Source organism: Stenella coeruleoalba, assembly GCF_951394435.1.
Source record: "Stenella coeruleoalba genome assembly, chromosome: 2".
Lineage (NCBI taxonomy): Eukaryota > Metazoa > Chordata > Mammalia > Artiodactyla > Delphinidae > Stenella > Stenella coeruleoalba.
The window spans coordinates 81,715,150-81,737,934 of record NC_137147.1 but is presented as its reverse complement, the minus strand read 5'-3'; the positions used below and the strand labels follow the sequence as shown (position 1 = coordinate 81,737,934).

General features: G+C 44.9%; 1 protein-coding gene across 4 annotated transcripts in view; it reads left to right on the top strand.

Annotated features, from left to right (window-relative positions):
- The first annotated feature begins 6,424 nt into the window (after positions 1 to 6,424).
- RASGRP1 (RAS guanyl releasing protein 1) overlaps positions 6,425 to 22,785 on the top strand; it is an 86,531-nt gene continuing 70,170 nt past the window's right edge. For all 4 annotated transcript variants that reach the window (XM_079912590.1, XM_079912588.1, XM_079912589.1 and 1 more), the window contains exons 1-2: positions 6,425 to 6,904; positions 11,370 to 11,554. In XM_079912590.1, the coding sequence (XP_079768716.1) occupies positions 6,870 to 6,904; positions 11,370 to 11,554 (220 nt within the window). In that variant the 5' untranslated portion in view covers positions 6,425 to 6,869. The remainder of the gene's footprint in view (positions 6,905 to 11,369; positions 11,555 to 22,785) is intronic.

Genomic DNA, 22,785 nt, shown 5'->3' with positions numbered 1-22,785 from the left:
GGTTAAGGGCCAGCATGAGGTGACCTTCCTCAGGAAACAAAGCCTCATTTCTGGGGCACTTGAAAATCATATATAAATGGGCACTGATTGGATTTACCACAACATATGGCGATACTTTTCACTGATTAATTTAGTTGAAAAATCAACTCAGCTGAACACTTGGTTGGGTCTCCATCCATACTTATGAAGCCATCATGTAGACTCCTCCAGCTGTACACTTTGTTCAGAGGCAAGTTTTCTCAGTTTGATGCAAGGTGCAGAAACAAAACAAGACAAGACAAGACAAAAAAAGACAGTTTTCTTTTACAGTAAATGCTGGCTATCATTTGGATGAATGCCAAGACATTTCTTCAACCAAAACGTGTTGAGTCTGTTACCAGTGAGACAGGGAGGCGGATCAATCTCGATCAATACTTGCAGCAAACTTAAGCCTTCGGCTTTGTTTTTTAATCAGTGAATTTCTAATTTTCATGATGCTGTCTTGGGTGTGACTATTATTTGTGAAAAACAGTCTCTGTACCAAGGGAACACAGCTACCTACAGGGTTAAGTCACACCCTTTTTAGTCGGGCTCACTTCCCACCTCCAAATCCAGAGGAACAGGCAAGACAGATTATTCCATCCCAATGTATACTTTCCTAAGCCTGCTATCTGCCCATGAGAGTTTCACTCTCTATTCCCACCACAAAGAATCAGACTGAAGAAAAAGATACTTAACATCCCACGTGGGGTGGAAAACTGGGCTTTGGCACAGGGGAGTGGGCTGGGGTGTTAGAACTCCACTGTCAAATCAAGAAGTAAAATGCTTGTGAGTTGTGTGTGAAATGGCCTACTTCAGTATTTCTTAAATATGAGTAAAATATGACCCCTTTTAAGGGGGAAAAAAATTTCTTCTAGACCCTTAAGGATGTGTCTGCTGATGATACCCGTGTGAGAAGCACCTACCCATATTAATTTACAATGATTTTCTCCATCGCTCACATGCAAGTGTCTTTATTAATACTCAGGAGTTTTCATTTTAATACTATGCTTATCACAGTACTTTTTTGAATGCATATTAAACAGTTTTTGTACTCAGAAAACCACATCCTTTGACTGGTCCAGGCCACTCGAATCTTTCTATTAACTGGGTTTTTTTCGAGCTTCTACCCGTGTCTTTGTAGGTGTTAAATGATTAAGTAGTATTAGTGCTAGGGTGGTGCTCAGGTGCACAATCAGAGTTTTAAAAATAGCGGTTGCATTACTAAACTAGTTTTAGCTTTTAAGTTGTTGCTGTTCTGACTGCAGCGCAGCCATTTGACAAGCTCAGTGTTGGATGGTAATTAACTCAGCCCTCTTTCCAGCAGCGCTCAACCCAAGCACCCAGAGGCTCTCTTGGGAAGCGGCGTTAATTGAATCACATCTAAAGTGGAGTGAGGGACTCAAGGCGCTCATGGGGGACCCTTCAAAGTGAGAAGCCTCTCAGATTCTGCAAAGGCAATAAGATTAAGTCAGACTTGAGAACCTTGTTTATGTATTGGCAGGGGGTGGGGAGAATCAAAGTTCCTGTGTGTAGTTCAGCAAAGCACTCTGCCCTGCTTCTTCTTTACCTCTGCATCTTCCTCATCTCTGAAACACGGGCCTCGCCTTTCCTCTTCCCTCACTTTTCTTTGGCTAGTGAGCTGTTCATGTCATCCTTTACATCTTAACCCCCACCTCACTTCCTCTGAGAAGTCGGCTCCCCATCGACCAAGACTAGTGCAGGTGTCCCTTGGATGTGATTGCATAGCACTTACTAGGTTACCAAAACATTCACCTCAACCTGGCACTCAAAACATTAGTGTGTCCACAGTGGTTGCTACGTGCTAGGCATAGACCATGTCATATAGTCATTAGCAAAGTTGCATGAGGTAGGCCTTGTTTGTACCCATTTTTACAGACATGGAAACTGAGGCTTAGAAAAGTTAACTTGCTCAGGGTCACATTACTAGGAAGCATGAGGGCTGAAATTCAAAATCAGTCTAACTCCAGAGCTCACACTTTGAATTACTGTGCCATTCTGCCTCCCAAATATTTGTGAAAAACATATTGTTTGATATTTTTTGATAAACTTGAACAAAGCGGATTCACCGACAACTTAACCTTTTCTGGCCCCAGCTTCTGGTTTTTTTAAGCTATTTGGGCCAGAATCAGAAAGCAAGAAGTTCTATGCCAGAATGGTTCAAAATAGGATTCATTGATGGACTAAATTCTTGCACACGATACAAAAATAAAAGTTACAAAAGGGGAAACAATGAAAAGCAAGATTCCCCCTACTCAGAGCCACCTAGTTCCCCTTTTCCAGAGATAACTACTGAGATCTATTATCCTCATGAGAGGTAGCCCTAGAGATGTATTTTGTAAACTATGATCCCAGCCTACTAATGGATCGATTTTGAGGGTCCTGACCAGCATTTGTTTTTTAATGTCATTAAAAAAAAAAAAAAAAGATTTGAAAGGATCATGTTTCACACAGCTTGTGTTTCAGTTTGACGTGTAACACAAATGTACATCTGAGTCACAGAGTGTAAAATGTGACGTTACACTTCTCACCACGGAGTAATATTCAAAGCTGTTGGAAGGCCACCGACCGGGCAGACCCAGAAGTTGGACATTATGAAGGCCGCTTCCACAGAGAACCTCCCACCCTTACTTCCCATGAGTCACTCTGGAACTCAGCAGCCGGACCCTGTAAAGCAGAAGTCAGATCCCTTCCCTCCTCTGTTCAAACTCTTCCAGGGACCCCCATCTCACTGAGAGCAAAAGCCATGAGACAACATGTATTTCTGTTTGTTTGTTAATATCCTAAAACAATTCCCAAATCAAATAAAACATATGGGCTCCATGATGTAAAGAAACATGACCTGTTGTGGGGAGAGGGTCCCTGAGAAGGGGCTTCAACAGAGACGAGCCGCATCCTTCAGCTGAAAACAAGAATGGATATCTTAAAATACCATCTATATGACATTCATCAAATGCCCTTTAGAGAATCCTGGGGGTACCTTAAGGAGGTAGAACGCTCTCCAGAAGAGCTGGCCCATGGACAGAGAGACTCCCAAAGAGGCGTGGGCTGCCTCCATAAGAAGATGCCGAGGACAAAGAAACATGCAGGAGTCCAACCAGAAGCCCCCAAACTACAGGTCCGGAGCAAAAGTGGCTGCTTCTCACGTGGGCAGTTTCTCTAGCTTTGGTCCAAGGTGAGCAGCAGCAGGGATGTACAGTGTTCAGTGTGGGGTGGCCAGTCACAATAATAAAATAATGAGGCCAATTCTCCCTGTCTCAGAAACAGAAGCAACACTCAGCAGGAGAGGAAAGGATGGTGCCACATCCCCTCCCTCCTTTTCTCTCTCCATCTCTCTTCACTCTCCCGTGGAGCTGTGTGTCCCTAAATGTGGCAGCTTTGTCCTCATTGGTCCATATGGGTGCCTTAACCGGAATACCCCATGGTGTCCCCATGAGAGCGGGGGTAACCCAACTCTGCGGTGGCAGCTCCTGGAAATCAGCGTATAACATCCTAGCATATTTGGACTTGTCTGTTTATTAGACACGTAAGCTCATGTGAACAAGGCTCTTGTCTGTCATGTTCTCTGTCAGATTCTCAATGCCAAGGACAACATCTGACACTAAGTAGGCACGCAGTGAATGTATCTCAAATGGATGAAAAAATGTTAGACCACAGAGTGGAAGCTGTGGTGGCCAGTAGGTACTCCAAGCATAACCAGTCATCAGGCAGATTCTGCAAGATGGGTTTGCACCCCCTGCCTCTGGAAGGCAGCCCTGCGTGTGCCCTCTGGGGCGACTTGCCAGTCTGCTATGCGTTTCGTGTAACTGTGCCTTTGTGATCTAGGTGAAAAGAGATGGCAGGCGGAAGGAAATACACAAGCAAGAGCACTGAGGCTTGTGAGGGCACAGGGCACAGCAGTTACCAGCAGTGACCAAGTCACAACCTAAGAGGTCAGGTGCCTGGGAGGGCATGGCTGGAGGCCAGGCTGGACAGGTAAGGTTAGTTGTGAAGGTGAGCAGCGTTAAGAAGTTTGTAGTTTATTCTGTAGGCAACTGGAGAATTCCTTGGCAGTTTGGAAGCAAAGAAATGACATGATCAGGTAATTCTGAAAACAACATGAAAAAAGGATCAGAGAAGGGGAGGTTCTATAACTAGGGAGGCCATTTATGAGGCTATGACACATGTTCAGGTTCAGAGATAACTGGGGCCAAGACATGTGGCTGTGGAGATGGAGAGGAAGCCCTGGGGGACAATTCGGGGAGGCGACCAGTTGGAAATATGGTTTGGGATGTTAGATATCAAGGTTAGATATTCAGACATGGGAGTCATTTGGGTCCTGTTGAAGTCATGGAAGAAATTAAAAACCTAATTTGAAAACCTAATTTGAGAAAAACCTAATTTGAAAAAAAAAACCCACCGGATTTGAGTAGTGGATCGTTTAGAAAATCTGATGAAAACAGGTGTTTTTAGTTTCAGAGGCTTCGCAGATACTCACCAAAAAGCCAAGTAAAAGGTCTGGGGATATCAGTTAAGAGTCCCTGGTTGAAAGAAGAAAGAATAACAGAGAAAGGGTCCCAAGGAATGACCTTACCCAAAGGGTGAGCAGAAGACAACAGTGGTCCCCAACCTTTCTCAACTGTTACAGAGACATTGACTACTGCCTATCAAAGAGTTTGGAGAAGCAGAAAAGAGGATAAGAGAACAAGAGAAAAGAAGGAGCACTTTGTTCCTGAGGTCAGAGGTGTCTCAGCACCATGGAGACTAACCACATGGCAGAAGATGAAGAAAGAGATGGAGCTAACTTCTAATTTTTTAGGTGTTTGGAAAAGACAAGTTGCTCAAGTAGGAACAGCCAGAAAGCCTCTTCAAAGAGCTCAGCTGGGCCCAGAAACCCAATCAGGTGCAAGTGGAATGCAGAGCTCTCAGGAAGCCCGAGCAGAAGCAGCCTCCTAGGTAGAAGCAGGCCTCTTTCTTTAGAAAACTCAGCAAGACTCACAAGACTTGTTTCTTGAATGAACTAATAGCTAATCATTTCTGTACTTATTACATAATGAACTGCAGGTGTATAGCTGCATACAACTGCCTGCAACTGTGTTCAGTAGTGTGTGTATACACCCAGTAGCCTATCTATCTAAACACATTTACATATATTTATGCATTTATATAAAGGTACGTGTTTATCCATTTGGCATGTATACATATGCATATACAGTGTAATTCTGGAAGAGTGTCATAATTTAATATTTATTAAATATCCAAATGTTCCTTCTGTGTGTATGGCTGTGACTGAGGACTTGGTTCTATTACACAATGTTCATGAGGATTCTCTGGAGAAATTTCTTACTGCTCAGGATCAAAAGAGTTGATCTTGAGCAATTTTTTTTTTTTGTCTTGCATGTGACAGAGATTGAATTTTAGACAAGGCTTCCCTTTTGAACATGACTGCTAGAAATCCAGGAGACAAATCTTTGGTCCCACTTGTAGGAAGTGTTTTGGACTCCATGGGATGCATTAATAAAAAAATTCATTTCTGGCTCCATTTCATGTACTTTAATTTTCACTTTTCATTTCATTTCATACACTTCTTTTTGTGAGTTACACATCTTTGTAAGCTATCTTGAACTATTTGTTGTGTTTAGGATAAGGTGGCACATACATATGAGGCTTTAAGGTCCAGAACATTATGGCTGGGAAGGGACTTATTAATGTGACTAGAGTTAGGGCATGTGACACTGATAATGGGTATGTTATTAGGACAACCCCACAGCGATTACAGGGAGTCAGCCGGATCTCAGCCCAGGTCGTGGTTCTCTCTGTTGTATACTAGTTGTGTGATGGGAAGCATATTATTCTCTAACCCTTCGTTTTTTTCATCTTTAAAACAGTGACCTCTTGGTATTTGGGGGAGACGGCGTACATGAGGAACGTACAGAAAGCACTTAGCACAAGGCACTTAGTCAACATTAGCTATTGCTGTCATCACTATCTTTTCGGCAAGCAGGGGTAGGCAGCCATTTCTGACCAGATCTGCCGTCAGAAAGTCCTCCCCAGCCTTGACCCCCTCTCTGCCATATCCACAGACGCCAGGCAGCTGTGTCCCGCCTGACCTGCAGCGCACCTGCATACTCGCTGCCTCCCGCAGGGTGCCGAGCACGCATCTCCAGACCAGTCTTGTTAATTGCTACCAAGAAGACACCCAAAGGCACAGGCTAAGGCGGACCCACAACCGTGTATTCGTTCTTTACCCCACCCCCAACTCTACGCTCTGATATATACCAGAGAGGCCTGCGAGGGGACGAGGGGTCTTCGGGAAACTGGACTGAAATTCTGGAAGGTGGGGGCGGGGGAGGGGGCGTTGCCCCGAGAGCCACCAGGTGAAGCCGGTTTCCCCCGGCTCCCAACCCCTCTCCTGGCGCTGGTTTGGTGATGTCGAGGGCACCTGGAGCCTCCCCGCCCTTCCAGCTCCGCTTCCCACTTCAATCTCGGGCCGGGAGAAGCAGCCGCCGGGGGTAAAAGGCGAGATTGGAGGAAGGCGCAGGCCTCCGGGGACTACCGAGTAATGGGGGCAGTTTTCGGGGAAGAGCTGAACAGCGCCACACATTTCCTCGGCGATAACATCAGCGCTTGTCAGGTGGTTGGAGCGGGCGTGTGTGCGCGCGCGCGCGCAAGGAGGAGGACGAGGGGCGCGCTCACACAAAGTTTGTGCCTGCGGGTTCGCCGCGGTCGGGCGTCCTGGGAGAGGAGGCCGGGGCGGAGGGGCCCGGCAGGGGGTGGTGGCGATGCGCCGCACCCCGCCGAGCCTGTCCCGCCGCGCTGGGTGAGGTGGCTCCTGGAGCGCGGCCGCGGCCATGGGCACCCTGGGCAAAGCGAGAGAAGCTCCGCGGTGAGTAGGGGCGCCCGTTTCCTTTCTTGGGGCGGGGGCCACAGCGCGCGCGGCCCCAGGACCTCGCCGGGATGGGAAGTGGGGTGGGGGCCAGCACGGCGCTGCCTCCTCCGGGGAGTTGCGGGCCCGGGGTGCGGACGGCGGCAGCCGGTCGGGGTCTCGGCCGAAGTCGGGGGAGACGGGCTCGAGGGACGGACGAACCCGGAGCGCCCTGCGCGTCTCGCCCGATGGACTGGGGAGGGAGCCGGGTTGTGCGGACGCGCGGCCAGAGTTGGCCCGGCGAGCCCCGGAATCGCGCTTAGCGTCCTGGTCCCCCGGCGCCGGGCCCCTGAAACTCCCACTCACGGACTTTACGCGCCCCCTGCATCTGCCGCAGCTCCTGCAGCGCCACCTGGCGGCCCGTCCTGCCCTGCGGACGTGGGGCCGGACCCAGAAGGCCCACTAACTGCCTTTGCCAGGAGTGCACAGGGGTCAGTGAGCCACATAACCACCTGGGTGGAAACCTGCACTCCCCTCCACCCACCGTGATCCTAGAGACATGTTTTAGGAGTGTCTTGGGGGTGACAGAAGATGAAGGAAAAGTGACCGTGAGTGAAAAAGCTATTGGCAGGAGAAGGAGGCCTGGAGGGGCCGGGCAACTTTGAGTTTGTCCCCCAAAGGGCCAGAACTAGACAACTGCCTGGCGACAGCCTGGGCTCAGCATAGGGCCGGGAAAGCTGTGCTCTTTCCACCTCCATCCATGCAGACTCTGTTGCTCCTGGCCGTGCCCAGTCGAGGCAGGAAGTGTTGCCCTGCTGGACCTTACGGATCTAAAAGTTCTTGGTCCTTTATGCCCTCCCCCACCCCGTCCTGCACCGTGAAGGTCCAGCGCTTTGCCTTGCACCGGACTGAGAGGAGGAGCTTAAGTACATTCAACTGAGTCTGTATTATGGGAATGGGGAGAGGACAGGACTGGAAGAAATCCTCACTAGAAGTCAATCAAAGCCATCTTCCACTGTAAAGAAAGTTGCGGAAGCTTCCGTTCGTTCTCCTTGTCCATTTCATCCCTTACTCTTCTGGGCTGAATTTCATGAAAAGTTCAACCCGAAATTGTGACCCCCACTGAGATACCTGAGGCTGGAATGGATTACACCTGAACCACTTCAGAGTTTTGACAGTCTCCTTCGGCAAACTGGATGGGGCCTTAGCCAGTTTTAGCCTCAGGAAACACTTTCAAGTTGTTTCTCTAGGGCGCTTTTTTTTTCTTTCTTTTTTTTTCTTAATACTTGAGGGAGCTGGTGAGGAGACATTTGCCTACTTTCCTTTAAAAATACATATGCCTTTGCAGACTTAGAGGCAAATGCATTCTATGTCTAAAATAAAGCATTTTATAAATCCTTATCTATAGCCATTTCACCAGAAGAGAACACTTTGAAGGTTTGTCACGTAGCAGTCAGTCAAGAGACTTTCACAGCAAAATTGCCCAGTTTCCTAGTTTATGGTGCACATAACCCCCATCTTCCGGACCTCTCAGGATGCCATCTGGGTTTTAGCAGTTTCTCTTCTCCCTGGTTTCTCCTGCCCAAGCCCTCTGAGTCTCAGCGGCCTCCCCCCGACTGCATCTCACCCTCCCTTCCCCGTCCCCTAAATACTCCCTTCAAGTTCATTCTTTCTGCTTGTATTGTACCAGTCCCTCCTAGTTCTGATAAAAAGCATCTACCTCTGAGAATCACCTCCTGCACCAAAGTAGTTTCCCCTACAGGTGACACTAGGAAACAATGCCAGAATTAGAGCCAGGGCAGTTTTTGGAGTCCTGAATTGTTGATGCTACCAACTGAGGGAGAAAATGGAATTTTTCCTGGACTGGCCAGATGAGAGACAGAGGTAGACACCCACATCCCGGCCCCAGTGGGAAGAGCTGTGTGTGGAGACAGCCTCCAGTTGCCGTGGCCTCTTCTCTTGGGGCTAAGGAGAAGTAATATGGAAGGCCTAAGAGAAAAAGAGGCTTCTAACAAGAAGGACTTTGTTTTCATCTTTCCCAAGTCTGCCTTGGGTAGAGGTCTTAATGGTGAAGAGGCAGCAGCTAAGGCCAAAAGCTGACTTATCCCAACACTGCACAACAAGTGCCAGGTTTAGAGAGACATCACTGCTTCTGCGGAGGGAAGGGAGCATGGCATGGACACAGGAGGCTTGGCTTCTGCCTGGCTCTGCACTGGTGCCCAGTCACATTGCCCTTCCGAGCCCAGACCCCCACATGTATGGGTGAAGGGCTTGGAGAATGACCATGGAGGGGCCATCCAGCTCTGGGGTCTGAGGACTTTGGGGGACCTGAAAAAGAAGTAGGACCCAAGATTCAGCCTTTATGTTATCAGCTATGCTTTTGGAGGTTTTTACTTTTGTCTTAAGTTGAATTGAACCTTTCAGTTCCTCTTGCTAATTCTGATGTAGTGAAAGGTGCATAGTCCCAGGCACAGTAAATATTTATTAAACCAAACCAGAGAGGTGCCAAGTACAAATCCCAGATCAAGTACATATGAGTTCTACAACCTTGTCTATGTCATTCAGCCTCTTTTAGACTCAGTTTCAGCATCGTGAAATGGAGATAACATCTCTCTGGGCTGTAAGCTTTGAAGACCATGTAAATCCCCAGCCCAGAGCCTGCCCTATCAAAGGTACTCAATTCAGAGTGGCCATTATTTTCTTTCATTTTCAGATGCTGATCTGATCTTGGGGCTATCACAGGGCCTGGGTAAAAATCAGTAATGACCAGAAACTTGATCAAGTCCTGTAACACCAACCTGATCTTTCAGAAATCACTGCCTTGGGTTAGCAGATTCCCAAGCGCCAGTTTCTGATTGGATTTCACTGAGCCCATCCTAGGTTGGAACAGGTGGCAGCAGCCAATGCCAGACCAGCATTCTGGAGCTCCTTTGAAAGGGAACTCGAAGGTCAGTGTGTTCCCTTCACGAGTCTGGCTTTGTACTGAGTGGTCCCACTGTCTTTTTAACAGGGTGGTTTCCCAAAATCCATGTGTGCCCCAGCATTTTATTTTGATCTGAGTACTTCTTGAGTCCCTTCTGGGTGAGGTTACATCTTATCAAGAAGCTTTCCTCAACACTCCACCTAGAACTGGTTTTCCCTCCTCTGAGAACATCACACTTTTTGCCCTTGACACTCACAGGACAGTTATTTAAGATTTATAGAGTTATCTTTTCTTGGTCTGGTTCTGATTCTCCAACTAGATTTTTGTATTAAGGAACTTCCAGATCACCTTCATACTACAACAACTAACACATAATGAGTATGTTTTACAGTTTGCAAAGTACTTTCACAGACCATCTCACTGGTCCTCTCTGGCCTATCACACATGTGTTGCTCATAGGCTAAGTACTTATTGATTACTTAATGCCATCATGTGTTTATCAAATATATAGTGGTTAGTTAAAGTTATGGATCTCCGATATATTTCTTTTCTTCATCTCCTCTTTGGTAATAAACATGAAATAGCCAAAGCCACAGTAAGGAGAGGAGAATATACTCAAAGGAGTTATCAGCAACAACACGTATCACTAGTAAACCTTCAAAGATGATAGATATGTCTCTGTATGTTATGTTTATTTTTTTAATGGAAGGAAAAATAAAATGCTTAATTAACCTACTGATATCATTTTGCAAACAACTTGACTTATACTGTTGAGGTCATGACCAAAGATAAAGCTAAGTGAAAGTGGAGGAAGGTGACCTCTTGGGCTCTAAAGCCACTTCCAGATTCAGACTTGTCTTTTTGTATTCACTTCTGGAATAAAGCTCTCATAATCAGTAAGGACTTGATAGAATAATGTTTAATGATAAAAATGACTCAGAATGATTATCAGTAATGAAAAACAGAATCTTAGAACCAACCAAGATTTGTGAAAAAGGGCTAGATTAACATCTAAACACCACCGCCATAACCCTCACCCCCTGCACACGGGTCCTCGGTCTTTGCCTTCTCCCCCAAAATCCTTAAAGATGTTTCTGAGGCCACCTGACTTTCTACAGTAACTCTGATGTTGCTCAAGACGAATGAATTTAGCTGAAGATGAGACCAAACTTAAATAATTCTTAAGACCCAAGTCAGTGGTCTCAGGGCTAAAATAAAAATGTATTGCTAGGAGCTAAAAACTGCCAAGAATAGTCTTGCGTCTGCCTCTTCCTTTCAGGAGCTGGAGAAAGCAGGCCAAAGCAATCCTAACCCCAGGCTGAGGAGCCCTGTTTGCAACCTGAAGTCTCACCTTGCTATTAGTGTGAGAGATGTCTCTTTAACAGCTAACCAGTCCGTTTGGTGCCCTTACCAAGTGGGAGGGGTATGTCTTATCAGCCCAACTCCCGGGATTAATTGTCGTATCTCTACTCCTTTCCTCTTCAATCTGCCTGCAGAGCGCAGAGCTGTCAGTGTGGTCGTCCTCTGGCTGCTCTACTCTCCCTGCCTTTTCTCTTTCCCCAGGAAACCTTCTCATGGCTGCAGAGCAGCCCCTAAAGCAAGACTAGAGGGGAAGCCCTCCAGCAGCCCCCTCGCCTCCCATCCCAGCCTGGCCCAGATCACCCAGTTCCGAATGATGGTGTCTCTGGGACATTTAGCCAAAGGAGCCAGCCTGGACGATCTCATCGACAGCTGTGTTCAATCTTTTGGTGAGTTGGCGAACTGCCCACATGCATAAAAATCGCTCTCTTACTTTGTTCTTCCTTAAAAAGTGCGTTATAGAATAGCAACCTAGATTGCATTTGGGGTTTAAAAATAGCTCTTGAGCCTTTGAAATGTTGGAGACTGTGCAGTGCCTATGGCACATGACTATGTGGGTGTAATAGGTCGTGATGAGAAGCGCGATTTAAAGCAAGAAAAGTTACTGAGGAGAGTTTGCATTTCCAATTTTCTCACGATGGAGGTTTTTCTTGTGATGAAAAATATGATAAAATGCAGTGGTACATCTGGTGCTTTTCTGTCCTTGTGTTCTTGGGGCACACGAAGACCAGGTTACATGAGCAAACGCTGTTATCAAATAGAAATTCGAAAGCCTTTGGATCATTTGGAAAATAAAGTCTTAATAATTCCCCTCACAATCTTGAGGGTGGTTGTAGAGCAATAGGAAAGGACCAGGCAAAGCCAGATGTCTGTGCCTGAAAGGTACTGGCAAATGAGCAGTGTGATTGAGGATTGAGGATCTATAAAATGAGCAGACAGACACATGGGCAGGGAGTTATCTAGGCGTGCACTCTGTCATCACCCATACTCACAGTGAGGGATGAGCAATTTAGCGCAGCTGACAAGCAATTATCAACAAAGATGCCCTTTTTTTTTTAAAATTTTGTAGGCACTGTCTTTCTTTTGATTGTTATATGTGAAGTAGTGATTGAAAAGTACTAAGTGTTTATTCCCATTCCCAAAAAGAAATGATGGAAGATTCATAGAGTTTCGATATCACCGGTCCCCCTCCTTGCCCCTTTAGAAACCCCTCCATCTCCCACCGGAAGCAGATGAGCATGTGTGTCTCAGCACAGAAGCACCACCAGCCGGCCCTGCCCTGGTGCCTCCCAGGGAGTATAGGGGAGGCTTGGTCAGATCCCAGGTAGCACAACATGCCGGGCTGTTAGAGCTCAGAGCTAGGGATTATTCATTGGCTGGACCTGTTTAGTGCTCAGTCAAACCTTATTTGTAGAATTCAGAAAAAACTGACATTTTGGAGATTCTCATTTAGTACAATTTAGCAAAACATTGAATAGTTTTTGGGGGGATATATGTATATGTATAGCTGATTCACTTTGTTATACAGCAGAAGGTAACACACCACTGTAAAACAATTATACTCCAATAAAGATGTTAAAAAAAAAAGAATAGTTTTGGTGATTCCACCATTTGGTTTAAAGCAGCGGTTCTCAAATGTTCTGCGAAATCACACAGAGGTTTTTTGTAAAACAGATTGCTGGGCCCCACCCGCAGGCTGGCCGCTCTAGCAGGTCTGGGGTAGGGCCCGAGAATTTACATTTCTGTCATTTTCCCGGGTGATGCTGCTGCAGCTGCTCCGAGAACCTCACTTTGAGAATCACTGCTTTCTTGTTTATTATCGATTTTTTTTAACTTGGAAAAGAGGGAGTATTTTTACTAGTTTAGCATTAAATTTTAATTAAATTTCTATTTAGTTACACTTTAGTCTTTCAGCTGGGATGAATTTGGGAGCAGAATGAATGGTTTTCTATTTCAAAATAACCTCTGTGGAAAATATCCATGCAAGGAGATAAGCTAGAAGATGGGGGGATGGGTGGAAGCATGGCTGTAACGAGCCATTATTCATTATGCACTTTACTTTCACCTGGTTCCCGACTTGATAAGCTGCAAAGTTCCTCATACAGTCGTGATAGTCTTATTTACTGGTCTTTAGCAGGGCACTGTGACTATTTCATGAATAAGCATTCTTATTCTCTTTCCATTTCACTGTTGAGAAAACAAGGTCCAACAATAGTTTTATCATGCCATCTTTCTTCCTCCCCTGCCAGTCATTTAGCTGCCCACTCAGTTCAAGGCTGTTGCCCTAACCTTCAAATCATCATGACCTCAACCTGAAAAATACATGACCGATTCTGAGGTCTTGCGAAATAAAAAATGACCAAGCCTGACCCACTCCCCTCAGTGAATCCTAGCAGGGCTAAAGATACTGTTTCCTGAATTATGTTGAACTGAAAAGTACCTTAAAATCCCAAAGCTATTTTTAAAAAAAAGCCATTGAGTCTAACAGTCTTTTATCCATTATCATGAAGTCTCAGTAGCCCCTAATTAAGCCCCTAATTGCATCTGACACTTGGCTGGGCATTGCATGAGAGAATTACAGTGACCGAACCTCTATTCCATTATTCAAGCTTAGAATACCTGAGGAATGCACCGTTCGGGGAAAGAAAAAATGTACCAAAGCCAGGGCAATGTTAAGGTAAGGTGTGCAGGAAGAATAAATTCTTTAAACCATGTAGACTCTGAGCGAGTTCACACCAAAGGTGAGGGCGTAGACTAGGGAGAGCAGCCGCGGTCTGTTCAAACCCCTCTCGTGCAGGGCGTGGGAATGCTGCCAGAAGGCAGCAAGGAGCCATCAGAGGCAAGGGTTTGCACCTGAGGTCCTGCAGGGTTTCCTGCCACAGAATTTACATGAAAGAGGCAAAAAAGAAAAGACACCCTATGTCTGGAGGGAATGGGAGATGACCCTTTTGTCTGCGAATTGTCTGCGAATCAGTGGACATGTCTAGTGGGGCAGGGGTGTGGAGCTAGAGCTGGGGGCCGGGGAGCCAAAGCTGGATCGTGACAGGCAGCTATCCACGGTAGGACATGGCTTGTGCTTCTGGAGGTTTCCTCAGACGTGATCCGAGAACAGTAACGCGAGGCTGATGCTTCTCTTGAAACTTACCTTACTGGTTATTTTCTCTGGTTCGTAAAGAAGAGTTTTTGCTTTAGAGTAAAACAATCGAGCTTAGTTTTTTGCTCATGAGTTTAGAAGTCTTCTCATTTGAATACCCATGGAAAGCGAGGGAAATAGCACTACCAAAGTGTGGGGAAAGTTTTTTTTATCAGGGGGAGTGGTGCGGGGGGGGGGGGGTCATCTCTCCCTTCAGACTCAGGTTTCAGCCACTCCTCCCAACAACTTGAAAAAAAAAAAAGGGAGGAAATAAAACCTCTTTTGAACACAGACTGACTAATTAGTCCATCTACTTTTTACTACTGTCTCAACCTCACCTTGATGCAGATGCCTTGAAGAGGTTTGAACTGGCTACAGCTGTGCTGACCAGTATGGCAGCCACTACCCACCTGTGGCTATTTATGTAGACATTTTGCTTAATTAAAATTAAATCAAATGTAAAATTTAGTTCCTAAGCTTCACCAGCCATAGTTCAAGTGCTCAATAGCCACAAGTGGTACCTGCTGCTGGACAGAGTAAGTAGAAAATACTCCCTTCTTTGCAGAAAGTCCATGGGATAGCACTGGCCCGGGTAGATGGTTGACCGGAAGGGCAAAAGCAGTGTGGGATTTGCATTTTTCTAGCAGCTCCAGCTAATAGTCTGACTGCTGTCTAAGGCATCCTGGGCATTTGGCAGTCTTTACCGATGGCTCTCTCTTTAGTATTATTAACCATTCATTTCAGAGGAAGGACTTATTACAAGGCTGTTAGGCATGGGTGGCCGGCACGTATAAATTAAGGCCTGTAGCAAGCCTCCCGACGCCACATACAAGGTTACAGATCTCTGATTAGAAATTCAGAGCCTTGAGTCATAGTGTGTTGCTTTCACCATGAAACAACCCACTCGCACCTTCTGTTTTAATCAGAGGTCATGCTTTACATTGTCACCATATCATTGCTCATTAATCCACTCTTCCACTGAGCATAATGAGGCAAATCATCACAACACGGGTACGTTGATGTCAAATGTGTGTGAATCACACCATCTGTTTCAGAGGTAGGAAAGACCTATGAGATCATCCGGGCTTTTTATAACGTGTTCACTTTGTAAGAGGGCTGCCAGCTTCGAGGCCCGAATGGAAGGCTTCAGATGTCCCAATTCTGGCCCCCTCTGAATGCAAGACAACTTCTGACAGCCTCAGAAAGTAAACTACAGACATGTCCCAGCAAGGGACCCTCAGCACGCAGCTCTCCTGCTCCCAGGTCGAGTGTGGGAAGAAACTCCACATCTTTGTCTTACCCGACAGCGAGAAAGGAAACGCAGCTTAGCTAGTGTCTTATTTACGGTGTGTTGTTTATTTCTTCCTTGGAGGGCTATATGTATCCATTTTCTTTGAAACTCAAAACAACTCTGAAATAGGGCAGGTATTAGTGTCTCTATGGACAGAGGAGACGATAAGTGGAGCCTGTGAGAACTGAAACAACTTGCCTCATGCCCCCAGCCCCCCAGCCCAGTCTAAAGAGAAAACACACTCCCAGAAGCCTCTGGAAAGCTGAGCTGGGCCATGCTTAGGTCCTTCTCCTAGGGCAAGCTCCCTTCACTCGGGGGGACCTGCATGCCCCACAGGACAAGTCTGCACTCTGTGCCCACAGTCTGCAGGCCTGGTGTCTCCCAGATTAGAAATTAAACTCCATTCAATGTAGGAAACATTTATTGGCCCCCATCTGTATACCAGATATCTGCTTGGAATTCTCAAACAGATTCTGAATTAATTTAAATTAGTGTGTGCATTGTATCTCCCAAACGAAAGAAACCTCCAGACTAATAGGTATATTTCCCGTACCACTAATAGATGTATTTCCTGCAGTTGGATGTTAAAAGCATTGTATAGACCTCAGCTTATTAAGGGTAAAACACTACATCTGTTTTTAAAGTTAGATCCAAAAAAGGCAAACACACACTCGTTGGGACTGTTGTTCCCTCCGTGGCAGAGGGAAGATTCAGTGTTCCTCACCCCTCTGCAACTTAGTCTGTGCACCAAAGCCGAGTGCCCAGAGGCAACAAAAGCACAAGACCAGGTGCCAAGGGCCATGATGTTGAGGGTGGTCGGACCCAGGAACCAGCAACTCCAAGGAACAAAGCCAAGTGTAGGGACAGGAAAGCTGGCCATTGTGAAGACAGGCTCTTTGGGAAGAAGACCACAGCTGTCCCAGCAGCCTCCTCAGTGGCATCTCCCATCTCTGGGAGTCACGGTTGCAAGATATCATATGTATAGGATGGTCCTTTGGGCACCCACGTCCTGAGGCCCCTGGGCATCAGAGCAGCTCGCGGGCATGGCTGTTCTTAGCCCTCTGGAGTGAATTCGTATTCTCTGATTGGGATGCTGTATATTGGCAAGGAGCCTCCTTGCTGCATCTGTGATAGGCTGGCATGTCTGCCCTCTCCAGGTGTGAGGTACAGTGACTAGAGGGAATTTCCCATCTCCTCCTTTCTTAGGCCTGGCGGGCTGGGCCTTTACCTGAATTGGCCCCATTCATCTTCACAACAACTCTGCGAGGTGGATATTATTTTGCTCTTTTAATTAACAGGTAATTGAAGCTCAGGAATGTTAGTAACCTGTGGAAAGTAGCCAAACTCATTAGTGGGAGAACCGCTGAGATCTGAACTCTGACACTCCTGTTCTCTCCACTCTACCAGAGGTTCTCCAGCTTCAGCATGAATAGTCATCATTGTGGGGTGTGTTCAACTTTCAGGTTCCTGAGGGTCAACTCCAGAGCTTTTCATTCAGTCGTGGTTTTGAAGGAGGTGACCCCACAAACTGATTTTGAGAAATACCATCCTATAGCACACTTGCTTCTTGGACATCCCAGAGCATTTTCTCAGGCTTTCTAGGGAAACACGGAAAACTTAAAGAATACAAATCCTTTGAAAAACGATAGAGCAAATAGGTTTTCAACTATATGAACTAGACAATCACGAGGCGAAGCCAGTGTCCTGGCCATCTCTAAAGCAATCAGTCCAGATCTAACTAGAGAGAGGCCTGCCTTTGAGCAGGTTTGCAACTCTGGTCCCACTGCTGTCAGATTTTCCTGTATTTTTTTTTTTTTATTTTTTTTGCGGTACGCGGGCCTCTCACTGTTGTGGCCTCTCCCGTTGTGTAGCACAGGCTCTGGACGCGCAGACTCAGCGGCCATGGCTCACGGGCCCAGCCGCTCCGCGGCACGTGGGATCCTCCCGGACCGGGGCACGAACCCGTGTCCCCTGCATCGACAGGCGGACTCTCAACCACTGCGCCACCAGGGAAGCCCAGATTTTCCTGTATTTCTATCCCTTTTCAAATGCAGGAACTCTTTTGAAAACTTCCCGCCTGTCAGTCTTTGGGCCGTGGAAATAAACGGAAAGTGGTGGTCTATTATTACTATGATCTGGTTCCTTGCACTCAAAGGCAGCATTCCCAATGCGCATTTCCACCTTTAAGCCACACTCAGACCCGTTTCGTGTGATGCTGGGCGCCTGGCTCCCTAGTGTATGCCAGTTCCCCGTGGGTCAGAGACCCAGAAGTAGTGGCTTAGCTGAGGGAACTGGAGAGGTGCTCCTCTGAGCACTTCTTCAAAAGTGCTGCTTTTGCAGCAGACTTTTTAAGGCCCTATATTGACATGACGGTTGTTAAGTCCGTGATGGAAACACATTAGGAAATAACGTGAAAGCAAAAATGGTGTGTTCGCTTGTTGGCTGTGGTTGGCAGTGAGACCACCAGGGAAGGTTATCTGAAGTGCAGACCCACCCCTGGCCCACCTCCTGTTGGTAGGACCTGCCTGCTTCTGCCTGGAGCTGTGACAGCTGCTGGACTTGGTGCCTTGGTCTGCAGGTAGTTTGGGCTACCAGCTAGTTGGGGTTGTCCTAGAGCGGTTATGAGGAAGACAGCAGGGAAAGAGCGAGAGAAGAAGCAGGGTCAGCTACGCACGTCCTACGCAGATGCACAGGGCACCACACTTGACGGGATGCTGTCACAATCTTGAAAGTCTTACTCTGTGAGAGCAGGTTGTTACGTTATCAGGAGTTTAGCAGGCCAATTGCTAAATACAGGCATCAATAAAAATTAAATTATATAAACTTACAGTTATATTAAAAATAAAAATAAACCCTCAAAACTCATCATTTCCTAGTGTATTACCACATTTTACTGTCATCCATCTTCTTGAGATGGCCACTGTGTCTGTATGGTACAGATGCTATATAGTGATATGCTATACACGTATAGCACATACGTATCATACATATACACATAGTGGTGTGGAGATAGCTGCGTCTCTTCCCAGCTCCGTGGTCCGTGAAAGTCACGCCAGGAGCTTGACGTTCCCTGTGTTGGGAGTATTTATTCCAGGGAAAGGGGCAAACGCTACCAATCGGGTTTGTCTCGACCCCACCCCTGGAGAGGCCATCGTTAAGCTTTTACCAGCGCCTTCCCCCAGCTACAGAGGATGCTTACACGGCAAAGGGCAAAGGCGGGAAGCTGAAAACTGGAAATTTTACTTTGTGTTACCTGTTTAGGGGAAAGTATTATTTGCCATTGTTTTGCTACTTTCATCTAATTATCTTATAAACAACTCTCCATGTGTTCTTCAAAGAAAAGGAACCATATCTCTTACCGATAAGGAGTCACATGTCAGTGAAGTTGAGAAATTTTTTTGAAGTGTCAGATCTGTGGTCACAAGAGGGGAAGGGGGCTGGGGGGGTGGGTGAAAGGGGTGAAGAGGGCCAATTGTATGGTGACAGATGGTAAGTAGACTTTTGGGGGTGATCACTGTGTAGTGTATATACAAATATTGAATTATAGTGTTGTACACCTGAAACTTATGTAACAGTAAAAAGAAAAAAAATGTCACAGTGGAAATTTAAGACTGAGAGATTCTCATTTTGGAGTCGAAGTTATTCTGTGTTTTTGTTTTTTTAATTTACCTCCTCTAAAAATTCTCCCTGATGAAACTTTCCCTTATTTCTGATCAACTATACCTCAGTTTTGTGACTTCTGTTCTTCATAAATGCTAACATTATACGCTGTCTCTCTTCGTTTCTGATTCCATCTGTTTAATCGTTTGCCTTCATTTCTCTCTATCTGGTAACAGGCACTATTGATACATAAAACCAAGCTTTTGTTGAGTGTGTTTTCATAAGTTTGTTTGCTAACTATGTTTCTAACTTTGTGAGCTGTCCATATCTTTGCCTATTTATCGCTTGTTTAATGTTTTTATTATTAGAGGTTATGAAAGCTTTTTATGGTTAAAAAAAAAAGCCTGTTAACTCTTTGATTGGCATTTGCTACAGGCATTTTTTTTTCCTCACTCTCGTTTCAGTTTTTATGTTGTTTTGGGGACATTAATGAAATATTACATTTTTATGTAGTTAAATTTTTCATGTTTCCTTTATCTTTTCCTTTATTAACTCTGAACTTGAAAAAAGAATCCCTATTCCAAAGACTTTGTGACTATTCCATCGTCATTTTAATAAAAGTTTTATTAAATCTATTGTATGATATAATTCCATATTCCACTATTGTGGATGATCAGAAAAACTTTGTCAACAGTTTTTGCTGGAAAAAAAAAAAAAGAAGCCTTCAGTCTTGTTTTTGAGGTTGTCATTGGCTTAAACCCAGAGCACTTGGACTGTCACTTTGTAACTCAGAGCCTCAATTTCCCCTCACTGTCAGACTCCTGAAATGATTTCTGAGACTGAAAATGTCTGGGAGAAGGCGTAATGGGGTCTCAATCATGATGTTGACTGTGAACTTGTAAGTCCTTTGGGAATTTGTCTTTTTTTAAAGCAAGTACTTTTGATCATTAGAAGAGCCAGTATCCTTAGGGTGAAGACTTAAAAGACCAACCAAATTTAAACAGATTTTTTTCCCTAAATTATTAGTATAGACTGAATCTATATTGTACTTACATAGACTTTTTTATTGTGGTAAAATGTACATAACATAAAATATACCACGTACGTAGACTTTGAAATTTTTTCTAGTAATAGTTACCTTTTGAGTATTTACTATGAACAGCACAGTGTTTATATCAATATTTTTATATACATATTCTCATTTAATTCCCACTACTTTATAAGTTCTTGTATTTACAAAGATCTAACTATAACTCAGCTCACATACTTACTTTTTTTCCATTTTTTTTTGAGACATAATTGACATACATCACTGTATAAGTTTAAGGTGTACAGCATAATGGTTTGATTGACATATTATGAAATGATTACCACAGTAAGTTCAGCTAACATCCATCTTCTCATATTTGTATTTACAAAGATCTAATTGTAACTCAGCTCTCCTGTCTTACTTTTTAAATTTTAATAACTTTTTTAAAACATCTTTATTGGAGTATAATTGCTAACATTTTAATAACTTTTAAAATTATTTATGTTCACTATAGAAAGCTTATAAAATACAGACTAGCAAAAAGAAGAAAATTGCATTCATCCATTCTACCACCAAAAGCAAGATAAGCACTGTCGACACAGTTGGGTATACTAGATTCTCTTCTATGCGTGTTTAGGTACTGCAGTCATATTAACTTTTTTATGGTAGATTGACTACAATTACCTCTTCGCTTTTCCTAATTCACATTTTAAACAATTATGATCTTAAAATCAGTATTAGCATTTATAAAGAGGTGTGCTGGCACACAAAGTTGCTATTCCATCCTAAAATTGATTTTAAAAAATAATTCTGGCCTCATCTCTTCACATATGAGGCATAAAAGTGAAGGTTGCTTGGCAACTAAAATGATTCTAATGAGGACTGAAAAACATTACAAGAAAAGAAAAGTAGTTACTCATTTCTTTCCAATGCTAAATGTGAATTATGATAAACGTGACTGATTATAGTTGTAATAAATGAAGGAAACAAAAAATGCTCCCATTAACTTAAAAGTCGAGAGGTGAGTTTTTTTTTTTTTTTCTTTTATGTATAGGGAAAGTCAGCAGGGTTTTGCTGAAGGGAAACAGAAACAGTGGAAAAATCTTGTGTCTCTGTTAACTTTCTAAGAGAATCTTAAGAAGTAGCAACTGGGAAAGATACGTAGCAGAAGCACAAAGATGCTACAGTTTGGTACGTTTGTGATTCTTCTGCGGAGATGGTGGGCAGTGGTGTGAGGGAGGACATGTTGTCTGCTTTGGTTTTTTCCAAAGAGTGGTCAAGGGCCCTGGAGAGCCTGCTGAGGTTCTTATTAAAATCTTCAGGCAGAAGATGCTGCTAGGATGGAGCTTGGATTAGAGGGACACCAGCAATTAGTTGAAATGAACAAAGGGAGTAGGGACCAGAGGTACTGTTCTTGAGGGGGGAGGGGAAGCAGAGACTGGCAGCTTTAGAGTGAAGGAGAGAGTGGAGTAACCAGAGTAGTAAGGCAGTCAAGGATGAAGTCACTTGGGAATTTCTGGGGTAGGGGAGCAAAGGTAACTTTGGCTGGCTTCCCTTCACGGATGTCTGTGGACCGCTGTTCCCGCAGGACTTGTTTTTGTCATCTTGTGAAGAGCCCCATTTAAAGGAGGCACCCAGGACATTTAGGAAGCCAAGAAATGTCCCAGCATTATGATTTATGAGTCTATCTTGTTAGAATGTAGTTACAGCCTACAGAGCATCCTTAAGTCTGGTGAGCAGTTAATCCTTTTGGTTAATTTTGCATTCACGTATTTAATGCCAGGTGCATAGGGATGTTTTCATGCTCCCTTCCCCCCTTCTTCCTCCCCAGCTCACTTGCATCCTGGGTTCCAGATTGACTCCACCCAAACCTCCTTTGGTGGGTTCACCATTTCCCTCCACTCACAGGTAGTTCAAGACACACAGTGAGTCACTCAGGCTTCTGATGTGTTGCTTTCCAGAAGACAGCTGTAGTTGCCACACTCCTGGCTGCTGGACTTTGTCTTCAGTTATTGCCAAGGATGAGCTGAGTGTGTGGTGACTGGGGTCCACCTGACTGTTTGGCACTGCTTTAAATGAACCTGGAAGGACCTATTCCCCACAATTACTGTGCCTGTGGTTCCCCCACCGTCTCTGCCCTCAGTGGCTCAGAGTCCTGTTACCTGGTCAGCAACCACCAACATCTGCCCGAGATGGACTTAGCTTCAGTTAACTGAGAAAGTGTGCCCTGAAAATTGCAAGACAGATAGAGGAGGATTCCCTGGACTAAAAGAGATTTAAGGGACATTTCAACCAGTCTTAACATGTTAACCTTTTTTCTAAATGTACACACACACGTATTCATAATTATTATATAATTATATGTACTTCGAAATTTGTATGCTGAATGGATATTTAATGATATTAAGGAATTACTATCGATTTTATTTGAGGCATGTTAATGACGCATTGCGTTTTCTTTTTCTTAGGAGTTCTTATTTTTTAAAATACATACTGAAATAGTTACTGATGAAATATCATGTTTGGTATTTGCTTTTAAATAATATGGGAGGGAAAAGTGAGTGGA